At 41.8% G+C, this 20772-nt stretch overlaps 1 protein-coding gene across 1 annotated transcript in view; it reads right to left on the bottom strand.

Moving 5' to 3' along the window:
- Positions 1-20772, bottom strand: part of MAP4K3 (mitogen-activated protein kinase kinase kinase kinase 3) — a gene marked incomplete in the record, with an annotated part of 123200 nt that overhangs the window by 36206 nt on the left and 66222 nt on the right. Inside the window, 6 exon segments of the mRNA XM_034764013.1 lie at positions 3219-3331; positions 4411-4573; positions 7813-7855; positions 14542-14595; positions 14884-14922; positions 16245-16303. Of these exon segments, the coding sequence (XP_034619904.1) occupies positions 3219-3331; positions 4411-4573; positions 7813-7855; positions 14542-14595; positions 14884-14922; positions 16245-16303 (471 nt within the window).

Raw genomic sequence — 20772 nt, forward strand, 5'->3', positions numbered from 1 at the left:
TTGGCACAGCACTTCTGAAAGGTTGCTGATCCCTGATCTACTGTGTTATTTTGCACTGTGGCCACTCTCACTTGAGCTAGGCTACCTTGCGAGGAGTAAATGGAGTACTGATAACCTGCAGTGAAGACAAACCCTTTAAAATTTAGGACTAAAAATCTGTCAGCAACAATAAAAAAACCTCAAGAGCTCCAGCTCACCCTCCCATCCTGATTCCTCACTGGTAACTCCTGCATATCTCCACATTCTCTCCCCACCTACTGTGGAATCCTTCTGGACCCTCTTTCAGTTCCTTCTTTAACTCCATCCCCAGTACGGCCAAGTCAACTTCCCCACCCTAAACTGCCTTCTCTGCTGGATCTGGTGCTGCCACTTCTCTTGTGCTGAATAACTGCTGATACTGAAGTGTCACATATTATCAGTTTAGCCTCAGTAAACAGACACTTTGATTTTAACCTTTTCCCCAGAAGATCCATTTAATTTACTGTAGAAGTGGCTTGATTATATCCCTGTTAAGAACGATTCTCTCCATTGCCAAGCAGCAGTTAAACTTCAATCCAAAGCTAACTAGTCTGGGGAGAAAAATGCTATGACTGTATATGACCTTAATTGCGCAATATGATCCTCAATAGCCCCCGCAAACTGCAGAGGATTTATGCAGATATTTCTTCTTAACTCTAACACAGTTTATATATAGCCCTAGATATACACATTACATGTAGAAATTACTCAAGGCAATCCTTGGCACATTGATAGGAAGACAGAATTAAGGATTTGCATGTATTCAGAAACCCATATCTGCTACGCTGCAATGAAATCTGCTTCTAGCAGGCAGTCTTTCAGAAAGTACAACAGAACCTTGCTAATCCACATCATTTTATAATCCACACAAAAAACTCCCCATCTCGCAGCAAAGATTTTATACGAGACTGTGTTGCAGTGAAATGTTAAATTCCTCAAATTATTATTTTTACACATTATTAAGTATCAAATGATTAAAGCCCAAATTGCAATCATCAATGTAAATTAAACTACATTTTGCGTTACATTTTCCTTGGTTTCCCAATTTTTTTGTTTTCATACCCACTAGTCAGCAAAATTCATTAATCTATCTGATCTCTCATCATTAATATGAATTATTGAGGTTCTACTGTACTGTATAGACAGGACACATCACTAAGGTTTCACACAGACACACAAATCTTGAATGCACAATATTTATTACTTGTAATAAATGACAGCTCCTAGTAGCATTTAAAAATAAAATTGGTATTAATGTTGACTGCTTAAATTTAGATAAAAACTGTAGCATGATTAAACAGTTTAGCCAAAATGTTTTAAACTTGTAAGACAAAATCCATTCAACAGATATCAAAACCTGAATATATGAAACAAATCAATAATCATAGAATCACAGAAATGTAGGACTGGAAGGGACCTTGATAGGTCATCTAGTCCAGTCACCTACACTGAAGCAGGACTAAGTATTACCTAGACCATCCCTGACGTGTTTGTCTAACCTGTTCTTAAAAACCTCCCTAGGTAAATTTGTTTCAGTGCTTAACTATACTGACAGGAAGTTTTTTCTGATGTCTAACACCTAAATCTCCCTTGGTGTCATTAAAGCCCATTACTTCTTGTCCTGTCCTCAGTGGTTAAAGAGAACAATTTATCACCCTCCTCTTTATAACAACCTTTTTTATACTTGAAGACTGTTACGTTCCCCCTCAGTCTTCTCTTCTCCAGAGTAAACAAACCCATTTTTTTCCAATCTTTTCTCATAGGTCAGGTTTTCTAGCCCTTTAATTATTTTTATTGCTTTCCTCTGGTCTTTCTCCAATTTGTCCACATCTTTCCTGAAATGTGGTGCCCAGAACTAGACACAGTACTTCAGTTGAGACCTTATCAGTGCTGAGTAGAGTGGAAGAATTATTTCTCGCATTTTGCTTACAAGACTCCTGCTAATACACTGCAGAATGATGTTTGCTTTTTTTGCATCAGTACTATATTATTGATCCATATTTAGTTTGTGATCCACTATAACCCTTTGATCTTTTTCTACAGTACTCCTTCCTAGGCAGTAATTTCCCATTTTGTATTTGTGCAATTGATTATTCCTTCCTAAGTGTAGTATTTTGCATTTGTTCTTATAGAATTTCATCCTATTCATTCAGACCATTTCTCCAGTTTGTCAAGATCCTGCTGAATTCTAAATTCTGTCTTCCGAAGTGCTTGCAACCCCTCCCAGCTTGGTATTGTCCACAGATTTTATGAGCATACTCTCTACTATGGCACTATCCAAATAATTTATGAAGATACTGAATGGAACCGGACCCAGGACACATCCCTGTGGGAACCCACTTGATGTGCCCTTCCAGCTTGATTGTGAACCATTAATAACCACTCTCTGAGAATGGTTTTCTAGCCAGTTGCGCACCCACGTTATTGGAGGTTTGTCTAGGCTACATTTCTCTAGTTTGTTTATGAGGTGGTCATGTGAGACAGTATCAAAAGCCTTACTAAAGTCGAGATACATCACATCTATTGCTTCCCCCCCCATCCACAAGGCTTGTTACCCTGTCAAAGAAAGATATTAGGTTGGTTTGACATGATTACTTCTTGACAAATTCATATTGCCTGTTATTACCTTGTTTTCTTCTGGGTGCTAACAAAATAGAATGTTTGATTATTTGCTCCGCTATCTTTCCGGGTTCCGAAGTTAAGCCGACTGTTCTATAATTCCCTGGTTTGTCCCTATTCCCCTTTTTATAGATAGGTACTATATTAGCCCCTTTCGGTCCTCTGGGATCTCTTCCATCCTCCACAAGTTCTCAAAGATAACTGCTAATGGCTCAGAGATCTCTTCAGCCAGTTCCTTAAGTACTCTAGGATGTATTTCATCAGACCCTGCTGACTTGAAGACATCTAACTTGTCTAAATAATTCTTAACCTGTTCTTTTCCTACTTTAGCCTCAGATCCTACCCCATTTACACTGATGTTTGCTGTTAGTCGTCCAGTCACTGCTAACTTTTTTGGTGAAAACTGAAACAAAAAAGGTATTTAACACTTCTGCCACTGCTGCATTTTCTGTTATGGTCTTTCCCTCCTCATTGTGTAATGGGCCTATCCTGTCCTTGGTCTTCAATAAAAACACGTGCAACTCAATTTAAGGAGTTAAAAAAAAAAAAAGTATAAAAGTAGATTTGAAATCATTACCTACCAGTATTTCCTTCTTTTCTTTCCTTGAAAAATTAGTGTCTCTATTTTCATTTGACTGTTGATGTGGAGATCCCTCTCTGTCACCATTTAAATGTAAAGAACTCACTCCATTACCTTCAAAAGAAACGTTTAAAGTTACAAATACATTTTCTCTACATTCAACTTATAATGTAATCATTTACAGACATGAATCTGATGGGTCAAATTCTCTGTGGGCATTAACGCCATTGTCTTCAATGGAGTTACACCAGCAAAAAAATTAGCCCATTATAACAGGAAAAGGGGTTGTAATCATTTCAATCCTTTCAAGACCCTAAACGAGGATCAATAAAACTTCTGAAGGTTTTCAGAAGAATAGCCAGCATGGATTTGTAAAGAACAAATCGTGTCAAACCAATCTGATAGCTTTCTTCGATAGGATAACGAGTCTTGTGGATAAGGGACAGGCTGTGGATGTGGTATACCTAGACTTTAGTAAGGCATTTGATACGGTCTCGCATTATATTATCGATAAACTAGGCAAATACAATTTAGATGGGGCTACTATACGGTGGGTGCATAACTGGCTGGATAACCGTACTCAGAGAGTTGTTATTAATGGTTCCCAATCCTGCTGGAAAGGCATAACAAGTGGGGTTCCGCAGGGGTCTGTTTTGGGACCGGTTCTGTTCAGTATCTTCATTAACGACTTAGATATTGGCATAGAGTCAGATCATATCAAACACCAGAGAAATGCTTACAAACCAATAGGCAGGAAGCACAATTAACTGCTATATAATTACTGAAATCAATTCATTTGTTTATCTGTGAACCTTTGAAGCCCAGTTCTACTCTCAGGTATGTCCACACAACTCCAATTGACTTAAATGAGAGCTTGCGCAGCAGAACAGAATTTGACACTTAAGTCTATGAAAACATACAATGCTGCCCACTGTTACACAGTTTCAGCATATTTCACCTTGAGTATGTTGCTTAAGGATCCAATCCTGTCCTCACTGACATCAAGAGGAATTTTGTCAATGACTACAATGGGAGGTGTATTTGGCCCAGGTAAGTTATAGTGTACATTTTTACTGCAGCTGGTTTTCCTGTACTATTTTTGCTACTTGCCCACAGAAGTACACATTACCACAGGATGAGTCATGTGTACAACTGTCTAATCCCCACACACTGCTTGGTGTCACTTGTATTACCTATAGGATTAGGCTTCGGGGGAGGCAACCGAGGAGGGGGTGGTCTAGGTGGAACTTGTGATGTTAACTTTGCTGGACTGTCTGAAACAGGGCATCTCTTGATCGTTCCTTGATTATCATCTTCAGAAGAATGACCTTCCTGTGGTATGCAGATGGATTTAGGCTGAAAAATAAATATAACGATATTAATGAACGATACAAACAAAGTAATCTATCTAGGCATTTATACCACACTCATCATGGTAATACTGTACCAGAGCTCCGCGTTATACGTATCCCATGAGTGTACTGATAAAGAAAACTGTATGCTTCATTAAGCAAAACAACGTTTACTGCAGAAAAATGCTTAGCAATAAAACAAGAAAACTCAAATTAAGTAGTGCACTGAAATCATGATTGGCCTGCTGAAACGTCACTACTCATGTCAGGTTCTGCATTCTAGGTAGTCAGGCCTGGTGGCTAGAGCAGTGGCCATAGCCAGACATAGGTTCAAGGCCAGGCCAAGGGTATCACGGATACCATGGTCTGAGGACAGGCCGTGGGTCAGACCTGGGGTCAGAGTCTGTGGACAAGCAAAATCATGATCACAGTTAGAAACAGGCCAACAATCAAAGCCAGGCTGGAGTCAGTCTGAGGGTCAGGAGGCGGGTGCAGAACAGGGCAGGGCACAGACAAGGCTCGAGCGGGCTGGAACAAGGCTCAGGCAAGGCTAAGGCAGAAACAGGAACTGGATCAAGAGCAGGCCGGAAGCCTAAGGAGTCTAAGACTGCGAGGAAGCAGACGGGTTCCTGGACAAGTAGTGCTGGTGCACAGACTAACTTGCAGCTCTGACAGGGTCATCTGTGCCTGGGGGGTCATCTGACTGGTCCCTGTTCAGGAATAGGCTGCTGCAGCATTCTTGAGGACTGCGTCACTGCAGGCTCTGCTTATGGGATGAATTAGTGCAGCTTAGTTGCTGCAACATGCCTGACCTATAAGACTCGCAGCAGGCTCTGTTGGAGGAGTGAGTCATGGCACCTATTGAGGCTCTGGGGGATCTAAAGGTCATGCCCCCCCAGCCTAACAGGAGGAGCCACTGGACTCAGGCATCAAGAAAGTATGGGGAAGAATGAAAAAACAGCAACAGGGCTGAGGGTCACAGGGTCAAAAGCAGAGATCCAGGGGGGGACCCCGAGGGGTGAGGCATGGCAAGTGAGTAAGCTAGCTGTGGGTTTGGCCCACAGTTTATGTCCAACAGGTAATCAAATCAGAGGCATTTAAGATAAAGTATAGAGCTGAATTATCAGAATGGAGGCTGGCCTTTGGGATCTGTGAAACATGGCTACAGAGCCCTATGCTTTTGGGAGGACCCCAAATCAGTACATGGCTACAGAGGGCAGGGTCAAGCAGACACACACTGATGGCACTAAAACTGTTGCTAGCTCCCTCCCAGTCATCCACCCGAAGCCGAGTTGGTGCCAATCATCGACAGTTCTTAAACCCAGTCTGTGCCTTTTCGCGTAGTTGTTTCCCTCCTGTATACAGGCAGATCGGAGTAGCAGTGACCTCAGTTCTCCTGCCCCACTAATCCCTTTTCTTTTGTCCTTTTTTCCAATGCATTAAGTACAAACAAGTTTTCTTAGGCATCAGGCATGTGTCTCTCCTTGCGCTCTAGCTCTTTTCTACCATACCTTGTTATAACAAATAACAGAATGCCACTCTGCATTTGAGTCTGAGTTCTAATAAACACATAATGGACTTACACAGCAGTGTTTTGTATTTTCTGAAATGCTACCCAAACATTACTTAACCCTCACCATGTCAGGTGCTTGGATAACAGGGCTAAGCATGGTACAAATGCCTAAACAGATACACATATAATTTCCATTTTATAGATCGGGAAATAGACACACAGGGAAGTTGGTTTCCCCCAACATAGAGTAAGTCAGAGTAAGACCCCAGATTAAAAAAGTGAGAACTCTTCAATGCTTGCCTCACATCCCTAGAACTTGCTGGCTTTCATATTGCTCTTCCACAGCAGGCAAAAGACATTGAAGCAATTTTTTTTTTTTAAATAAACATTGTTCCCATTTATGGCTTCAGCACTATAAAGCAACTGATTTGTCTGTTCTGCATTTTGGTTATTGCTATTGACTGTCCTACTCTTGGAACCTTAAGAACCCAAGTTTGTCCATCACTCTTGCTCATTACCTCAGCATGCGCAGCACCAACTGGAGATGGAAGTCCTTTCTTGTGTGCTGCCTTTACTTTCTTGCCCTACAGTGCCATCCATAGGACATTTCACAAGAGTTTGTGTCTGCTGTTCTGTGGTCAATTATGAGAAGTGGAAGACTCATGGTTAATGAATATCTACAGCACATGGAGGTAGCCATAATTGGCAAGGTCAGGTTGTGGAAGTTGCAAGGCTCTCAAAGGTCCCAGTTGTAAAATGGAAAGCTACAGCACTCCCTGCCGAGGAAGGGAGCAATCACAAACGTAACAGCAGATTCATTAGGCTAGAATCCACTGGAGCCAGGAACCCCATGGGCCCACTGAGCTGAAGAACTGGCTGGGCCAGTGGGGCAGAGAAACACTAGGCTCTGGGGGCCTGTGACTTCATCCAACCCAAGGAGAGGGCTGATGTGCATGCTACTCTAGGGCCAGAATCTGCAGACTGAGGAAATAAAAATGAGATCCGTTGGAAGAGCATGAAAGGAAAAAAGCCTGTAAAGCAGAAACCAGCAGAGGCTGACAGCTCAAGTACAGACTGGTTGCAAGAGACTGGGCAAGGCGACATCTAACAGACTCTTAAAGGGCAACATTTTGATGCCAAAACCCAGAATTCCTCTAGGCCTGTCTGCACAGCTAAAAGCAGGCATGGTTAACCCACCCAGCGTTGGTGAATGGACACACTCAGAATAAGATATAGGGGTTTTTTTGCACCTTTTAATTTACTTTGAATGTACAATGAAAGTGTAGATCAACAGTGTTAGTATTTGAGATCTGATCTGTACACACAACCATTTAAGTCGCATCATTGCAGCTGAAGTTAGTAGTCAAGACTCTTGCTGTGGTGGCCCTTTGGTGGGAATTCCTGCCTCTCCCAAATCCTTCAAATACCTAAACTAATCCCTCCCTAAATATTAATGGTACACTCAAACACCATTTCCAAATTGCTGAATACCACAGATTCTATTATACACATTTCCCCAAATTAGAGATGTACACAAATAATTGAAAGGTCAAATCTCACCTTGATAAATTTGGGGCCAATAGAAGTTTTGAGTAAAGTTTTCAAACGTGCTTAAGTCAATGAGACTCTTAAGTCATTTAGACACTTACGAATTTTTGGGAAAAAAATTAAATATAAATATTTTTAGCATATTTCTCCCCTTATGTAATACAGTGGAAAAACCTGCTTACCTTTGGTGGTAAAGGAGGTGGCACTTTAGGTTTAATTGTAGCGCTATAAAGAAAATAAGTACAGATCATTTAGAAGTTATCCAAATACAGATCTCGGACACATCCTCACAATGCTTTATTCTTGATGCGGTCACCGTACGATTTATTTTTATACTTTTAAAACACTATACAAATAATTGAAACATCCTGAGCTTTTTGATCAATACCAGTGTTATTTCTAAACACTTACACGATGTATATTTTCAGTGTTGCTCCCTCCTTTGCCCCAGATACAAGCAGGAGGAACCCAAGTGCCCCCGGAGACCTCCCCCTGAAGTCATAAGTGACAATTTTGAAATGCTCAGCTGTTGAGGCTATATGGACTTGTGCAGGAGAAGAGAGGAGAGATTCTTAACAGGGAGACGCAGAGAGGACACACAGCATGAGTCTAGCATGTGTTGAAAGAAAGAAGAGGGATTTAATACTTAAGTGGGGAATACAGGATATTAGTTGGATTTACTAAAAATGTACTGATGGTCGTGTGGAATGATGATGATTATACAGGATTACGATAGGGTGGTGAGGTGTGCGGCTGCGCTGTGGCTGAGGACAGCGCACATCTACTAAATGGCTGCTCATCTCAGACTGGCCTACCAGGAAGATTTTCCAAACGCCACATTGCTGACCCTGAGGCTACTGATGCTCACCTAAGCCCTTTTGACACTTTTTTTTTTTTTAACTTGTACAGCTTGACAAATTGGAGAACTGGTCTGAAATCAACAAGATGAAAGTCAGTGAAGTGCAAAGTAAGTGTATTAACAGGCATGCCATATTTAAGGCAGGGGAGGCAATTATCCTGCTCTATTAGGCACTAGTGAGGCCTCACCTGGAGTACTGTGTCCAATTTTTGTGGCTACACTTTAGGAAAGGGGTGGACAAATTAGAGAGAGTCCAAGGGAGAGCAACAAAAATGTTAAAAGGTTTAGGAAACCTTTTTGAGGTTGAGGAGGGGTTAAAAAAACCAAAAACTTAGGCATGTTTAGCTTTGAGAAAAGAAGACTGATGGGGGACCCGATAAAAGTCTTCAAAGACGTTAAGGGCTGTTATACAGAGGACTCTGATCAACTGTTCTCCATGTCCACTAAAGGTAGGACAAGAAGTAATGAGTTTAATCTGCAGCAAAGGAGATTTAGGTTAGATATATTAGGAAAAACTTTCTAACTCTCAGGGCAATTAAGCTCTGGAACAGGCTTCCAAGAGAGACTGTGGAATCCCCATCACTGGAGTTTTAAAGAACAGGTTAGACAAACACCTGTCAGGGATGGTCTATATTCACTTGGTACTGCCTTACCACAAGAGGTTGGATGTGATGACTTTTCAAGGTCCCTTCCAGCCCTACATTTTTATGATTCTATCATTCTGTGATCTCCGTTTAATGTTTTGTATTTTGAACTTTTTACCAATCTTTACTGTACCACCTGTGCATCTGCAAATAATGATGATGAAAGCAGCAAACATCTTTCCTTGGACGGCTCATGGACGTGACCACTGGATTCTTCATCTCAACCATATGCAAAGCAGCAAATCTGTTCACAGCATACTATTAACCTACTATTCAGTAATGTGATCAGTAATATTTTTTCCTTTCCCTTGCAGAATTCTGTGTGGACCTGAGTTCTCACGAAGCAAATATTCAACAGCCTGGTCCTGGAGAAAAATATATCAGCATAAAATGAAAAGCTATTTCAAGTTTTTTTTTTCCCCTCAGCACTTTGTTGTAAAGGATTTGCTGTAATTTTGGTCTTGCATTCCTATACTGTTGTACAGCCTGTTCTGTTAGAAATATTTTTCTTATCTTTTGGAAGTATAAAATATTTAGTGTGAATAATTTTGAGAATGCAGCCCTGAAATCTTGAATTCTTGCACAGAAATTTAACTGCTTTTGAATTATGCTTCTCCAAAAAAAGGGTTAAGAAAATATCCAAGAAGTGAGAACTTTTTTGGAACACTTATCTTCCCTTGCCTGGTTTCCCTAAGACTTTCCAGAGAAGTTCTATCCCAGCATAAGGTCAGGTTGATTTTGGTTGGAGAAGGGGAGTTGGAAGAGGAGTTCAGAATCCAGTTTATACTAGGAACCTTGTTTCATCTTTAACAATGAAAGTAACGATCTATCTTCTCTCTCATTTACCCTCACTCAAATCCTCTATCATATATCAAAGTTAAAATCTTGAAAATTTTCCTTTACATTCTTCTCTGCATCTCAGGCAGACATCACAGGATGCTGTGTCATTGCTGGGAGATAGCTAATCAACACCTTTTATCTATCAACACTGGTTGCACAGAGGCTACTGGCTTGGATTGTGTCAGTGGAATCAACAGCATGGCTAATACAAAGTATCAGAACTAAAGGCATGGGGTATGGTTCCTGGATATCAGTGCATACAGAGCTCCTACAGCCTTGAGGGGTCCAGGCAGCATCAGCATTGGGACACAGCTTTGATGTACTTGAGTTGATGCAAAAAACTTCAACACAGTCAATGTGATATGAAGACACTATTCACCAGAGTATCCAGGCACTCAAGATATAAGACCTATGAATCTTTCCTATCTTCAGGATTGTGGATTACATCAACTTGAATGTGGCTGGGGTAGGTTGACACTTCGGTTGCTTCCAGGAATCGAGGGCAAAGATGGTTGCATGTCAAGTGAACTCTTCAACATGACTTGGTCTTGTGGAATGTGTGTGAAATAACAGAAGTGCAGAGCCCTCAATGTGCTCTAGAGAGAGACACACCAAGGGTTCAGCTGAATGTCTCACCTGTACTGAGGCGGGGCTTTGGACTCATTCCATCAAGCTGATATCAGAAGGACTGATGCAGAGCTTTAGTGACCAGATGACAGCCATGAATGTGGAGAAGACATCCAAACCATGGAACATCTAGTGAACCAGTGCCCTTCAAAATCCTTCTCTAGAGGGACAGCCTTGATTCATCCAAGTCACCAAAAGCCAGAGAGTGCATGACAAACTTGGATGTCAGCCTTTACTGTTGCTTTTCAAGTCGCCAAAAGAACAAGTAGAAGACTGACCCGTTGGGACTGGATTGTGGCTCACTCAAGGTTGAAGCCTTCAAGGCTTCTTGCCAGACTTATAGAAAGTTTCAGAGAAAGCCAATACAGACCTTCTGGTTCTCTCTCTAGGACCTGACTGTTTGTGGTGAAGTCTGTGAGCAAATCATGGTCCTTTTGGAGGCAGAGAACACACTAGATGGGTCTGTCCATAGGGAACGTGGCCAGACTGAACTCAAAATATCTCTCGAAATTACTGGGCTCTTTCTTACGTATCCTGAAAGAAATAAAGAAACAAACCACAGAAACACAAGAGCCACATGAAGACAGTGATGTGAAAGTTCTGACGGAGCAGGAGCTAGGAGTAAGAACCCCTAGAGTATCAAGCAAAGCAGCCAGTGCAAAGTGCTTCAGGAAAGCAGGAGGCAAGAGAGTCAAGTCCTGAGACTTTAAGTAGGTGGTGTTGACTACAGACGGACGGAGATGAGGAGGAAAAAATGTTAAACAAAACTTAACAAGAGACACGAACTGAGCATTAGAAGAGGCATCAAGCCGAGCTGGTTGCAGCACAGACGACAGCATTGCAGCTATCCAACACCGCTTCTTCATCAAGTGCAATCAGAATGGAATTGGTGGAATGGAGTGCTATGGGGACACTTACATTCCACTGCATAAGTGGCCTGAGCTATCCCATTTGTACACACAGCGTTGAGCAAACCAAGAGTAAGTTCTATCCAATCTTATCTTTGAAGATTTAAAAAAACACCCCTGCATTAAGTTGTGTTTTTTGTTTTTGTTTTTTTTAAAACCTAGAAAATTCTTCTTAGAGGAAAAACGATTAAGAACTTTTCTACATGCATCACATCTCAAATAACATATATGCCACCATTTTGAAAAGGTAACTAATAATTAAATAACAGCATCTTTAATGTGATATTACCTGCCTCTGAAATCATGTACCACAAATGTAAGTATCAATGTCAGCACTTTTGTCTCCATCTCACCTTTGGCCCCTTCCCCCCAAATAATTCATAGAAAAACAATCCAAAGGTTAGTGTTGTGTCATATATCAAGCACCCTACTTCCTGTCACCAACCCATGTCCCAATATTAGTCAATCAGTAAAGCACATCATTTGTAAAAACTTGTCCCTCTTCGCTGATGGCGGCCCTTCTCATTGAATACAGGGGTGACAAGCGTATACATTTTTAAAAACTTTCCTTGATAAAATGGTCATAATAGCAGTGGAACAGCTAAAATGAGAAGATTCATTAAAATATATTTAGTTTCTCTATGAGAATGTTAATAAACTCGACTAACAGTTCACAGGTTTCTAATATAACGCAACAGCTCTTTGAAGATCATCCATTCGCAGGAAAGTAAAAGTGAATCAAAAACAGTCTTCTTTCCTATCTCAGGCAAATGATGGATTTGTTTTAAGAAGGTGGTCTTTTCATACATACAGGTTTCACATTTTAATATAATTCCTTTTCAGTTCTCCTCTGCCTCTACCATAGTTAAACTTAGATTTAGAATAGTCATAGTATTTGTTCCACTGAAATTTAATATGAATTAGAACTTTCCAGTATGATGTTTTTAATGTTGTAAATAATAATACACCAGGGTTTCTGTTGCAACAGATGATTTCATTAGCTCAGTATAGCCCTTTTTCCAGATCAGAATTTTAGCGAGGTGGCAAAATTTACAGATTATACAAAATTACTCAAGATAGTTAAGTCCAAAGCAGACTGCGAAGAGTTACAAAGGGATTTCACAAAACTGGGTGACAAAATGTGAGATGAAATTAAATGTAGTAATTAACAGAGGAAAACATCATCCCAACAATATACACACAAAATGATGGGGTCTGAATTAGCTGTTACCACTCAAGAAAGAGATCTTGGGAGTCATTGTGGAAAGTTCTCTGAAAACATCCACTCAATGTGCAGTGGCAGTCAAAAAAGCGAACAGAATATTAGGAATCATTAGGAAAGGGATATTAAGACAGAAAATATCATAATGCTGCTATATAAATCCATGGTATGCCCACACCTTGAATACTGTGTGCAGGTCTGGTTGCTCCATCTCGAAAGATATATTAGAAATTGAAAAGGTACACGGAAGGGCAACAAAAATGACTGGGGGATGGAACAGCTTCCATATGAGGCTAGATTAAAAAGACAGAATATTCAGCTTGGATAAAGAGACGACTAAGAGGGGATATGACAGAGTTATATAAAATCATGAATGCCGTGGAGGAAGTGAATAAGAAAGTATTATTTAACCCCTTCCAGAACACAAGAACCAGAGGTCACCCAATGAAATTATCAGACAAAAGGAAGTACTACTTCATACAACGCACAGTCAACTATAGTACTTGTTGCCAGGGGATGTTGAGAAGGCCAGAACTATAACTGGGTTCAAAAAAGAAGTACAGTAAAAGCTTTTTTAACCGGCATGCTGGAGGAACGGGGAGTGCCAGTAAATTAAAAATGCCAGTTAACTCAGAGGGAGGGGTTTGGAGTGCAGAGGGGGTGTGTGGGGCAGCAGGGACATGGGAGGGATTGCAGGGCACGGGCTCTGGGGGGGGGGGGCAGGGGAAATGGGTCCGGGAGGGGGCTTGGGGCAGGGGCATGGGAAGGAGCTTGGGATGCTGGGGGTGCCCACCTCCAGCGGCTCCCCGTCCCTGCTGCTCCTGGCAGAGGTGCAGCCAGGCAGCTCTGCAAGCAGGCACACTGCCTCTGTCTGCAGGCGCTGCCCCCTGCAGCTCCCATTGGCTGCAGTTCCCGGCCAATGGGCTGAGCGCCGCGGAGTCAGCGCTTGGGGAGCGGGGACAGAAGCAGTGTGCCTGCAGAGCTGCCTGGCCGTGCCTCCACCAGCAACAGCAAGGGGGGAGCTGCTTGCGAGGAGCCGCCAGAAGTGAGCGCTCCCCCCCATCCAACACCCCGAGCCCCTCCCGTGCCCCAACTCCCTGCCCCAAACCCCCCTCCCAGACCCAAACTCCCTCCCAGAGCGCACGCCACAGCCCCTCCCATGCCCCAGACCCCTGCCGGCCTCGCACCAACTACACTTTCAGTGCAGAAATGCTGGTTTATAGAGCTTGCCGGTTGGTGAAGTGCCAGATAAAAGAGCTTTTACTGTAGATAAGTTCATGGAGGATAGGTCCATCAATTGCTGTTAGCCAAGATCATCAGGGATGCAACCCCATGCTCCGAGCATCCTAAGCCTCTGACTTCCAGAAGCTGGGAAGGGATGATGGGGTGGATCATGCGATAACTGCTCTGTTTTGTTCATGCCCTCTGAAACATCTGGCACTGGCCACAATCAGAAGAGAGGATACTGGGGTAGGTGGACCATTAGTCTGACCCAATATGGCTGTTCTTATGTTGATTTAATTATAATAAATTAAAGAAAATAATTAAAAGATACTGTGAAAGAGCTGTACAAAAAGAGCTGAACATTAAATTATTATTTCAATATTAATCCAAATCAATCAGCAGAATAAAGCAAAACACCTGTGATGTGATCCAAACAGAGATTACTGTGATTTTGCTACTTTACAAATATATCTGAAGGAAAAAAAAAATCAAGGTGTTCTCCCATTCAGAATACAATTCAAACAAAATAAAATTTTCAGCGACCCATGAATCAGAGAGCAGATACATCAAAATAAAAAATGACTTACTGTTTAGCATCATCGTCTGCATCATCATCATCTTCTAAATGTGCCACATGTCCCCTAAGGAAATGAACAAGGTACCATGGCTGAGTGCCCTTCATTAAAGTGACTCTAGCTACTATGAAAGAATTCTGGTATGCAATACCTCAAGGGCACCGTCTATACAGAACATTATGATGTTGCTTTGTATTTTTATTTTCTTTTTCATTATTCTTTAAAGCACAAATTCAGCCCAGACAAATAAGACCTCTCCCATATCTTCAAATGAGCATTAGTAGATTGTAACAGGTGCAAGAAATCAATGTAAAAAACACTTTGAAACACACAAGAGAAAAATAAAAAAGTTACCGCTGATGCAGTTCTTCTTCAACTGATTTTAGGAGACTCCTTCAAAATTAATAAGAATACAATAAATAACTAAACACAAACTGAAGAAAGCACTTGGAAAAGAAGACATGAATAAAAGTTCTCAATTCAAAATAAGCTACTCTATTCTAATAAGATACACCGATTTTTTTGCTGAAGAATAATTTCATTGTTTCAATATAGTTACATGATACTATTAAAAAGTGTTTATCTACATATATTAGCGTACTCCTAATTACTGTACCTGGCCATCACCTCTGGACTGCAAACTAGGGCTACTTTGGCTTATTTCAATATTTACCTGTTTAAACTGAAACCATGATACTTAAGATTAAATAGTATGTTATCATAAAAAGTGAAAGTGACAAAAAGGTTAAACTATCAGGAGACCACTAGTCCCAATTTTATTATCTTAAAATTCACATCTTTCATAGTACTGTTTTTCCCCTCAAAATGCAGATATCAACATGCTAAAAAATTACAACTTCTAAGCCAATCTATGAAACAGCCCATCACATGCTGGCTGTCATGCAAACATCTGCTTACATGCATGCAACAAAAGGGCAGCAGGATTTTTACAGAAAGGAGGATTCCTGAAAATGTCAATATTATTCCCTACTGAAAAATAAAAAAGATCTACAGAGTGAAGGAAATGCAATGCCTATACTTTCATCGAACTTCTCTATTATAAAGCTACATGTCAAGAGTTTGACTTGTACAGACCGTGTCATTTTAAATATAAAATCACCTGAAGTATCCGAGGCTGGAGAGAATCAATGACTATTATCTCATTTCATACAGTGCGTGTATCTGGATAACTACATCAAAACTCACAACGTAAAATTTAACCTCTAAGGAACTTAATGACAAAACTATAATGAATAACAAGTTCTCTATAGATGTGTAAATGTTTTAAGTTCTTTTGTCTTCTTTTTTTTTTTTTTTTTTTTTTTTTTTTTAACAAACACGTGTAAGTACATCCCCATAACTGGCCAGATGGGCAATATCTTGCTGTAAGGGAAAGTTTGTCACTAAACAGACTCTGATGTATGAAACGGATAACGACATTCTAGAGGTGATGGGGATGACAGTCTCAATATCTTGAGAGTACACCTCAATATGCTGAGAACTGTTCTCTCTATATCAGCTGGAGTGATTATTATTGTAGAAGTCAATAGTTTAAAAACTGCACAACTATAAATAACCAAAGGTTTATTACGTTTTATTGCATAAACATCAAATTACATTTTACTACTACATTACCTGCGGTTTTAAATTTAAACAATGAATTTAAGTCTCAATTAAATTTTAAAAACCAAGGAAAAATGCCCTCTTTTACTCACTTATTTGCACCTAAGAAGCAGCCACTCTGGGGACCATGACCATATTCTAGCTGCAGATCCTATAAATATAAGAGAAAAAGCTTTAAGATGAAAAGACAAGAGAGTTAAAAACACATCACATGCTTGCCTCACCCTCTTCACTGTACCCAAGCCACACAACTAATTCTGTCCTACTGCCACTCTTGGCTCTAGACCAGGGGTGGACAACCTTTCAGAAGTGGTGCGTCGAGTCTTCATTTATTCACTCTAATTTAAGGTTTTGCGTGCCAGTAATACATTTTAACGTTTTTAGAAGGGCTCTTTCTATAACTCTATAATATATAACTAAACTATTGTTGTATGTAAAGTAAATAAGGTTTTTAAAATGTTTAAGAAGCTTCATTTAAAATTAAATTAAAATGCAGAGCCCCCTCCGGACCGGTGGCCAGGAACCAGGCAGTGTGAGTGCCACTGAAAATCAGCTCACGTGCCGCCTTCGGCGCGTGTGCCATAGGTTGCCTACCCCTGCTCTAGGCTCTCATTCATAGGCCTCTTAAGCCTGGGTCCCTTCCATGCCCCAACTCTGCCATGCCTCACATCTCCTCAAATTCCTCCATAAAACACACTTCTTTCATAAAGCCATTCAACCACAGTCCCCTCCTCAGGGAAATACTGATGACTCAAAAAACCCCAAACTACGAAAACATCAAACTTGTGGAACTAGCAAATGGTGTGTTAACCTTCAATTAGTCACACTACTTTTTGTTGAATCCACCCAATCTCTGTGTTCATTTTAATTGTATATATTTATATTGTCAGTTCTTCAGGGCAGAGATCTTGTAATGTCTGTAGTATACAATTGGCACTATCCAAATAAATACTATATAGGGAATCCTGCAAATATTTTGTTTGTTTTAGTTATAAAGGCAACAAATATTTTAAGGACAACTACTATATGCTCATTTATTTTACATGTAAATTTTTTGGTATGAAATTCAAAATACTACATTAACCAAACATTAAAGTTGCAAAATCAAGCACTTACAAATTACGAAGTGCTAGGTAACCTTAAGACTAAGCATGAGGTGGCAAGGAACCCCAGGAGACACTGCTCTCACAAATTCTGAGCTCATGTACCAGAAGGCATGCTTATCTCATTAATGGGAATAGGCAGAGTTCACCTTAAAGAATCACCATACTAGCATGTCCCAAGAGAAGACTATTAAAGCTATGGGATGTTTGTCTCTCCTCGGCCAGGTCAGGATTGGAGAAGTGTGTACACAAACTCCTTCCCCTAACCACTTGGGGTTCACCTATACTGGGAAATGAGTGATGTTTTAAGATATTAAAATTTTTAGACACCACTTAGCAGCTTGTATAGAACAGAACTCTCTCAAGTGTACCCCATTCCAGAAATATCCAGTCCATCACCAGCAGATATCCTGGTAACACAGTGATGAGACTAGTACAGACAGATTAAATAGGCAACCACCCCACAGTGAAGGGGCGCTCCATAGCCTGAGCCTCTCACTCTCCCATATGAAGGACATCCTGACAAAGAAGAAATGCTTACTCCACTCCTCAGGCTTCTCATCCCAGTCTCCCAGCCCAGCCAGTCCTAATCTTCTCCTCCAGGCTCAATGTCCAAGTCCCAGTGTCCTCACAACTCCCAGTCTTTCTCTCCACACGCGCAGTCTCTGTGCCCAGCCAGTCCCAGCTCATCTGACCCCAGACTTCTAGTACTAGTCTCTATCTTCTCAGACTTCTCATCCCGTCTTAGTCTCCCCACCCCTCAATTCCTTGTCCCATTCTCTTCGACCAACCAGTTCCAATTCTCCCCGACACCCAAGTTCCTTTCCAGATCTGCACACCCTCCTCATGCCTCCCAGTCCTCCCAATCCCAGTGACAGTCACAGTTTCTCTCCCCAATCCTACAGTCCCAAGCTACACCTTTCTCTCTACCAGTCCCCCTTTTGTCCCCTTTGCATTCAAACCAGACACCTTCCTCTCCCAGGCTGCCTGGGCCCAAGAGGGGGGGGGGTCACTGAGAGGACAGGAGAGACTCTAAGGCCTAGTCTATACTACAAAGTTATGTTGACATAAGCTGCCTTGCATCAACCTGATGATTCCCTGTTCTGTTCATTCCCTCTGGGGCACCTAGCATTGGCCACTGTCGGAAGACAGGATACTGGGCTGGATGGACCTTTGGTCTGACCCAGTATGGCCATTCCTATGTTCTTAACTTAGTTGTGCATGCGTCTACACTTAAATTTGTCTCCCACCGTAAGTGTCCTGTTACGCCAACATAGTAATACCCCCTCCCCAAGCGGCCGTAAGCCAAGGTCAATGTACGGAGGTCAACAGTGCATGTAGACACTGTTACCTATGTCAACCCTAACAATTCTCCAGCAGCTGTCCCAAAATGCGCCACACTGACCACTTTGGTTACTACTGTGAACTCCACTGCCAAGAGGTCACGTAAACCAAGAGTCCTCCCTCCCTTTTAAAGCCCTGCAAATTTTGGAATTTCTTTTCCTGATTGCCCGGTTTGGCGAGCACACCAAGCAGCTCTCCACTGTTGAGTGCAACTGTCCAACTGAGCATGCTGGCTACGCGCTCCAGATGTGCTCCGACAAGAGACATTGATTCTCCTGGACCTGTAGGGAGAAGAGGCTGTGCAAGCATTGCTATGGACCAGCTGTAGAAACTTGGACACCTACGAGCAGATTGCTCAGGGGATTCAGGAGAAGAGGTACTACAGAGCCCAGTAACAGTGCTGCATGAAAGCTAAGGAGCTGTACCAGGCATACCAGAAAGCCAACAATCGATTAGTGCTAAGCCATAGACTGCTGCTTTTAAGATGAGCTGCCTGCCATCCTCAGCAGAGACCCCACCACCACCCTGCACAATACTGAAGATACCTCCGAAGAGTCCAAGTCACAGGCCTCTACCGGGAACACCGAGGGGGAGGAGGAGGATGGGGGACTGGTGACTGGGGGACCCAGCTGTGCAGCAAGCCAAGACCTGTTTTTGATTCCACCACAGTCCAAGCAGTTGAGCACAGGCGAGCCCAATTCATGGGAAGAAATCTCAGTTAGGTGTGTACATAAATTTTCCATTACAGGGATGCCTCCTGCCCACAAGACCAGGACTTCTCATTAATTTCCTCGTCCTAGAAGAGATAGTTGTACAACCAAGAGAGGTAGAGCTGCGCACAGCAGCCAGCTATAACCATTTTGATTCTGTTCACACGGAGGTCCAATCCTGTGAGTAAACTATGCCCCTTCAAATCGACCAAAAGCACATTCAACGGTCATTCGGCACCTGCTGAGCTGGTAGTTGAATCATTCCTCGGAGCTGTTGAAATGGCCGGTGTATGGCTTCATAAGCCAGGGGAGCAACGGGTAACTTATCCCTATTGTCGTTTCAACATTCCCAAAGCTAATCTGCCAGTCTGGAAAGAAAGTCCCTGCTTGCAGCTTTCTGAAAAGTCCTGTGTTCTTAAAGATGTGAGCGTCATGCACCTTCCCTGACCAGCCCATGTTGATGTGGGTGAAGCATCCCCAGTGATCACCAACAATTGCACCACCATAGAAAGGTAGCTTTTTCTCTCAATGCACTCGGTGGCAAGTAGGTTTGATGCCAAAATAGGGATGTGTGTGCTGTCTATTGCTCCACCGCAGTCTGGGAACCCCACTGCTGCAAATCCACCCACTATGTCCGGTACATTGCCGAGAGTCACTGTCCTGTTTGGCAGGAGATGATTAATGGCCCTGCAAATTTACATGACAAGGGCCCATGCAGTGGATTTCCTGACTACACGTTGATTTCCGACTGAGTGGTACCAATCTGGCATTGTACGTTTCCACAGTGTGATTGACACTCGCTTCTCCGCTGTCAGTGCAGCTCTCATTTTGGCGTCCCTGCACTGGAGGGACATAGTACTTGTACGATATAGTGTACTTGGACTTTCAGAAAGCCTTTGACAAGGTCCAGCACCAAAGGCTTTTAAGCAAAATAAGGAGTCATGGGATCAGAGGGAAGGCCCTCTCATGGAACAGTAACTGCTTAAAAGGAAACAAAGGATAGGAATAAAGTTTTCACAGTGAAGAGAGGTAAATAGCAGAGTCCTCCGAGGAGTTAACTAGGACCACTGCCATTCAACATACTCATATATGATCTGGAAAAAGGGGTAAACAGTGAGGTGGCAAAGTTTGCAGATGATACAAAGCTATCCAAGATAGTTAAGTCCAAAGCTGACTGAAGAGTTACAAAGGGATCTCACAAAACAGGGGGACTGGGCAACAAAATGGCAGATGAAATTCAATTCTGATAAATGCAAAAGTAATACGCATTGGAAAACAATCTCAACTATACATACAAAATGATGGGGTCTAAATTAGCTGTTACCTCTCAAGAAAGATCTTGGAGTTATCATGGATAGTTCTCTGAAAACATCTGCTTATTGTGCAACAGCAGTCAAAAAAGCTAGCAGAATGTTACGAACCATTAGGAAAGGGATAGATAATAAGACAGAAAATATCATAAT

Source organism: Trachemys scripta, chromosome 3 (assembly GCF_013100865.1).
Source record: "Trachemys scripta elegans isolate TJP31775 chromosome 3, CAS_Tse_1.0, whole genome shotgun sequence".
Lineage (NCBI taxonomy): Eukaryota > Metazoa > Chordata > Testudines > Emydidae > Trachemys > Trachemys scripta.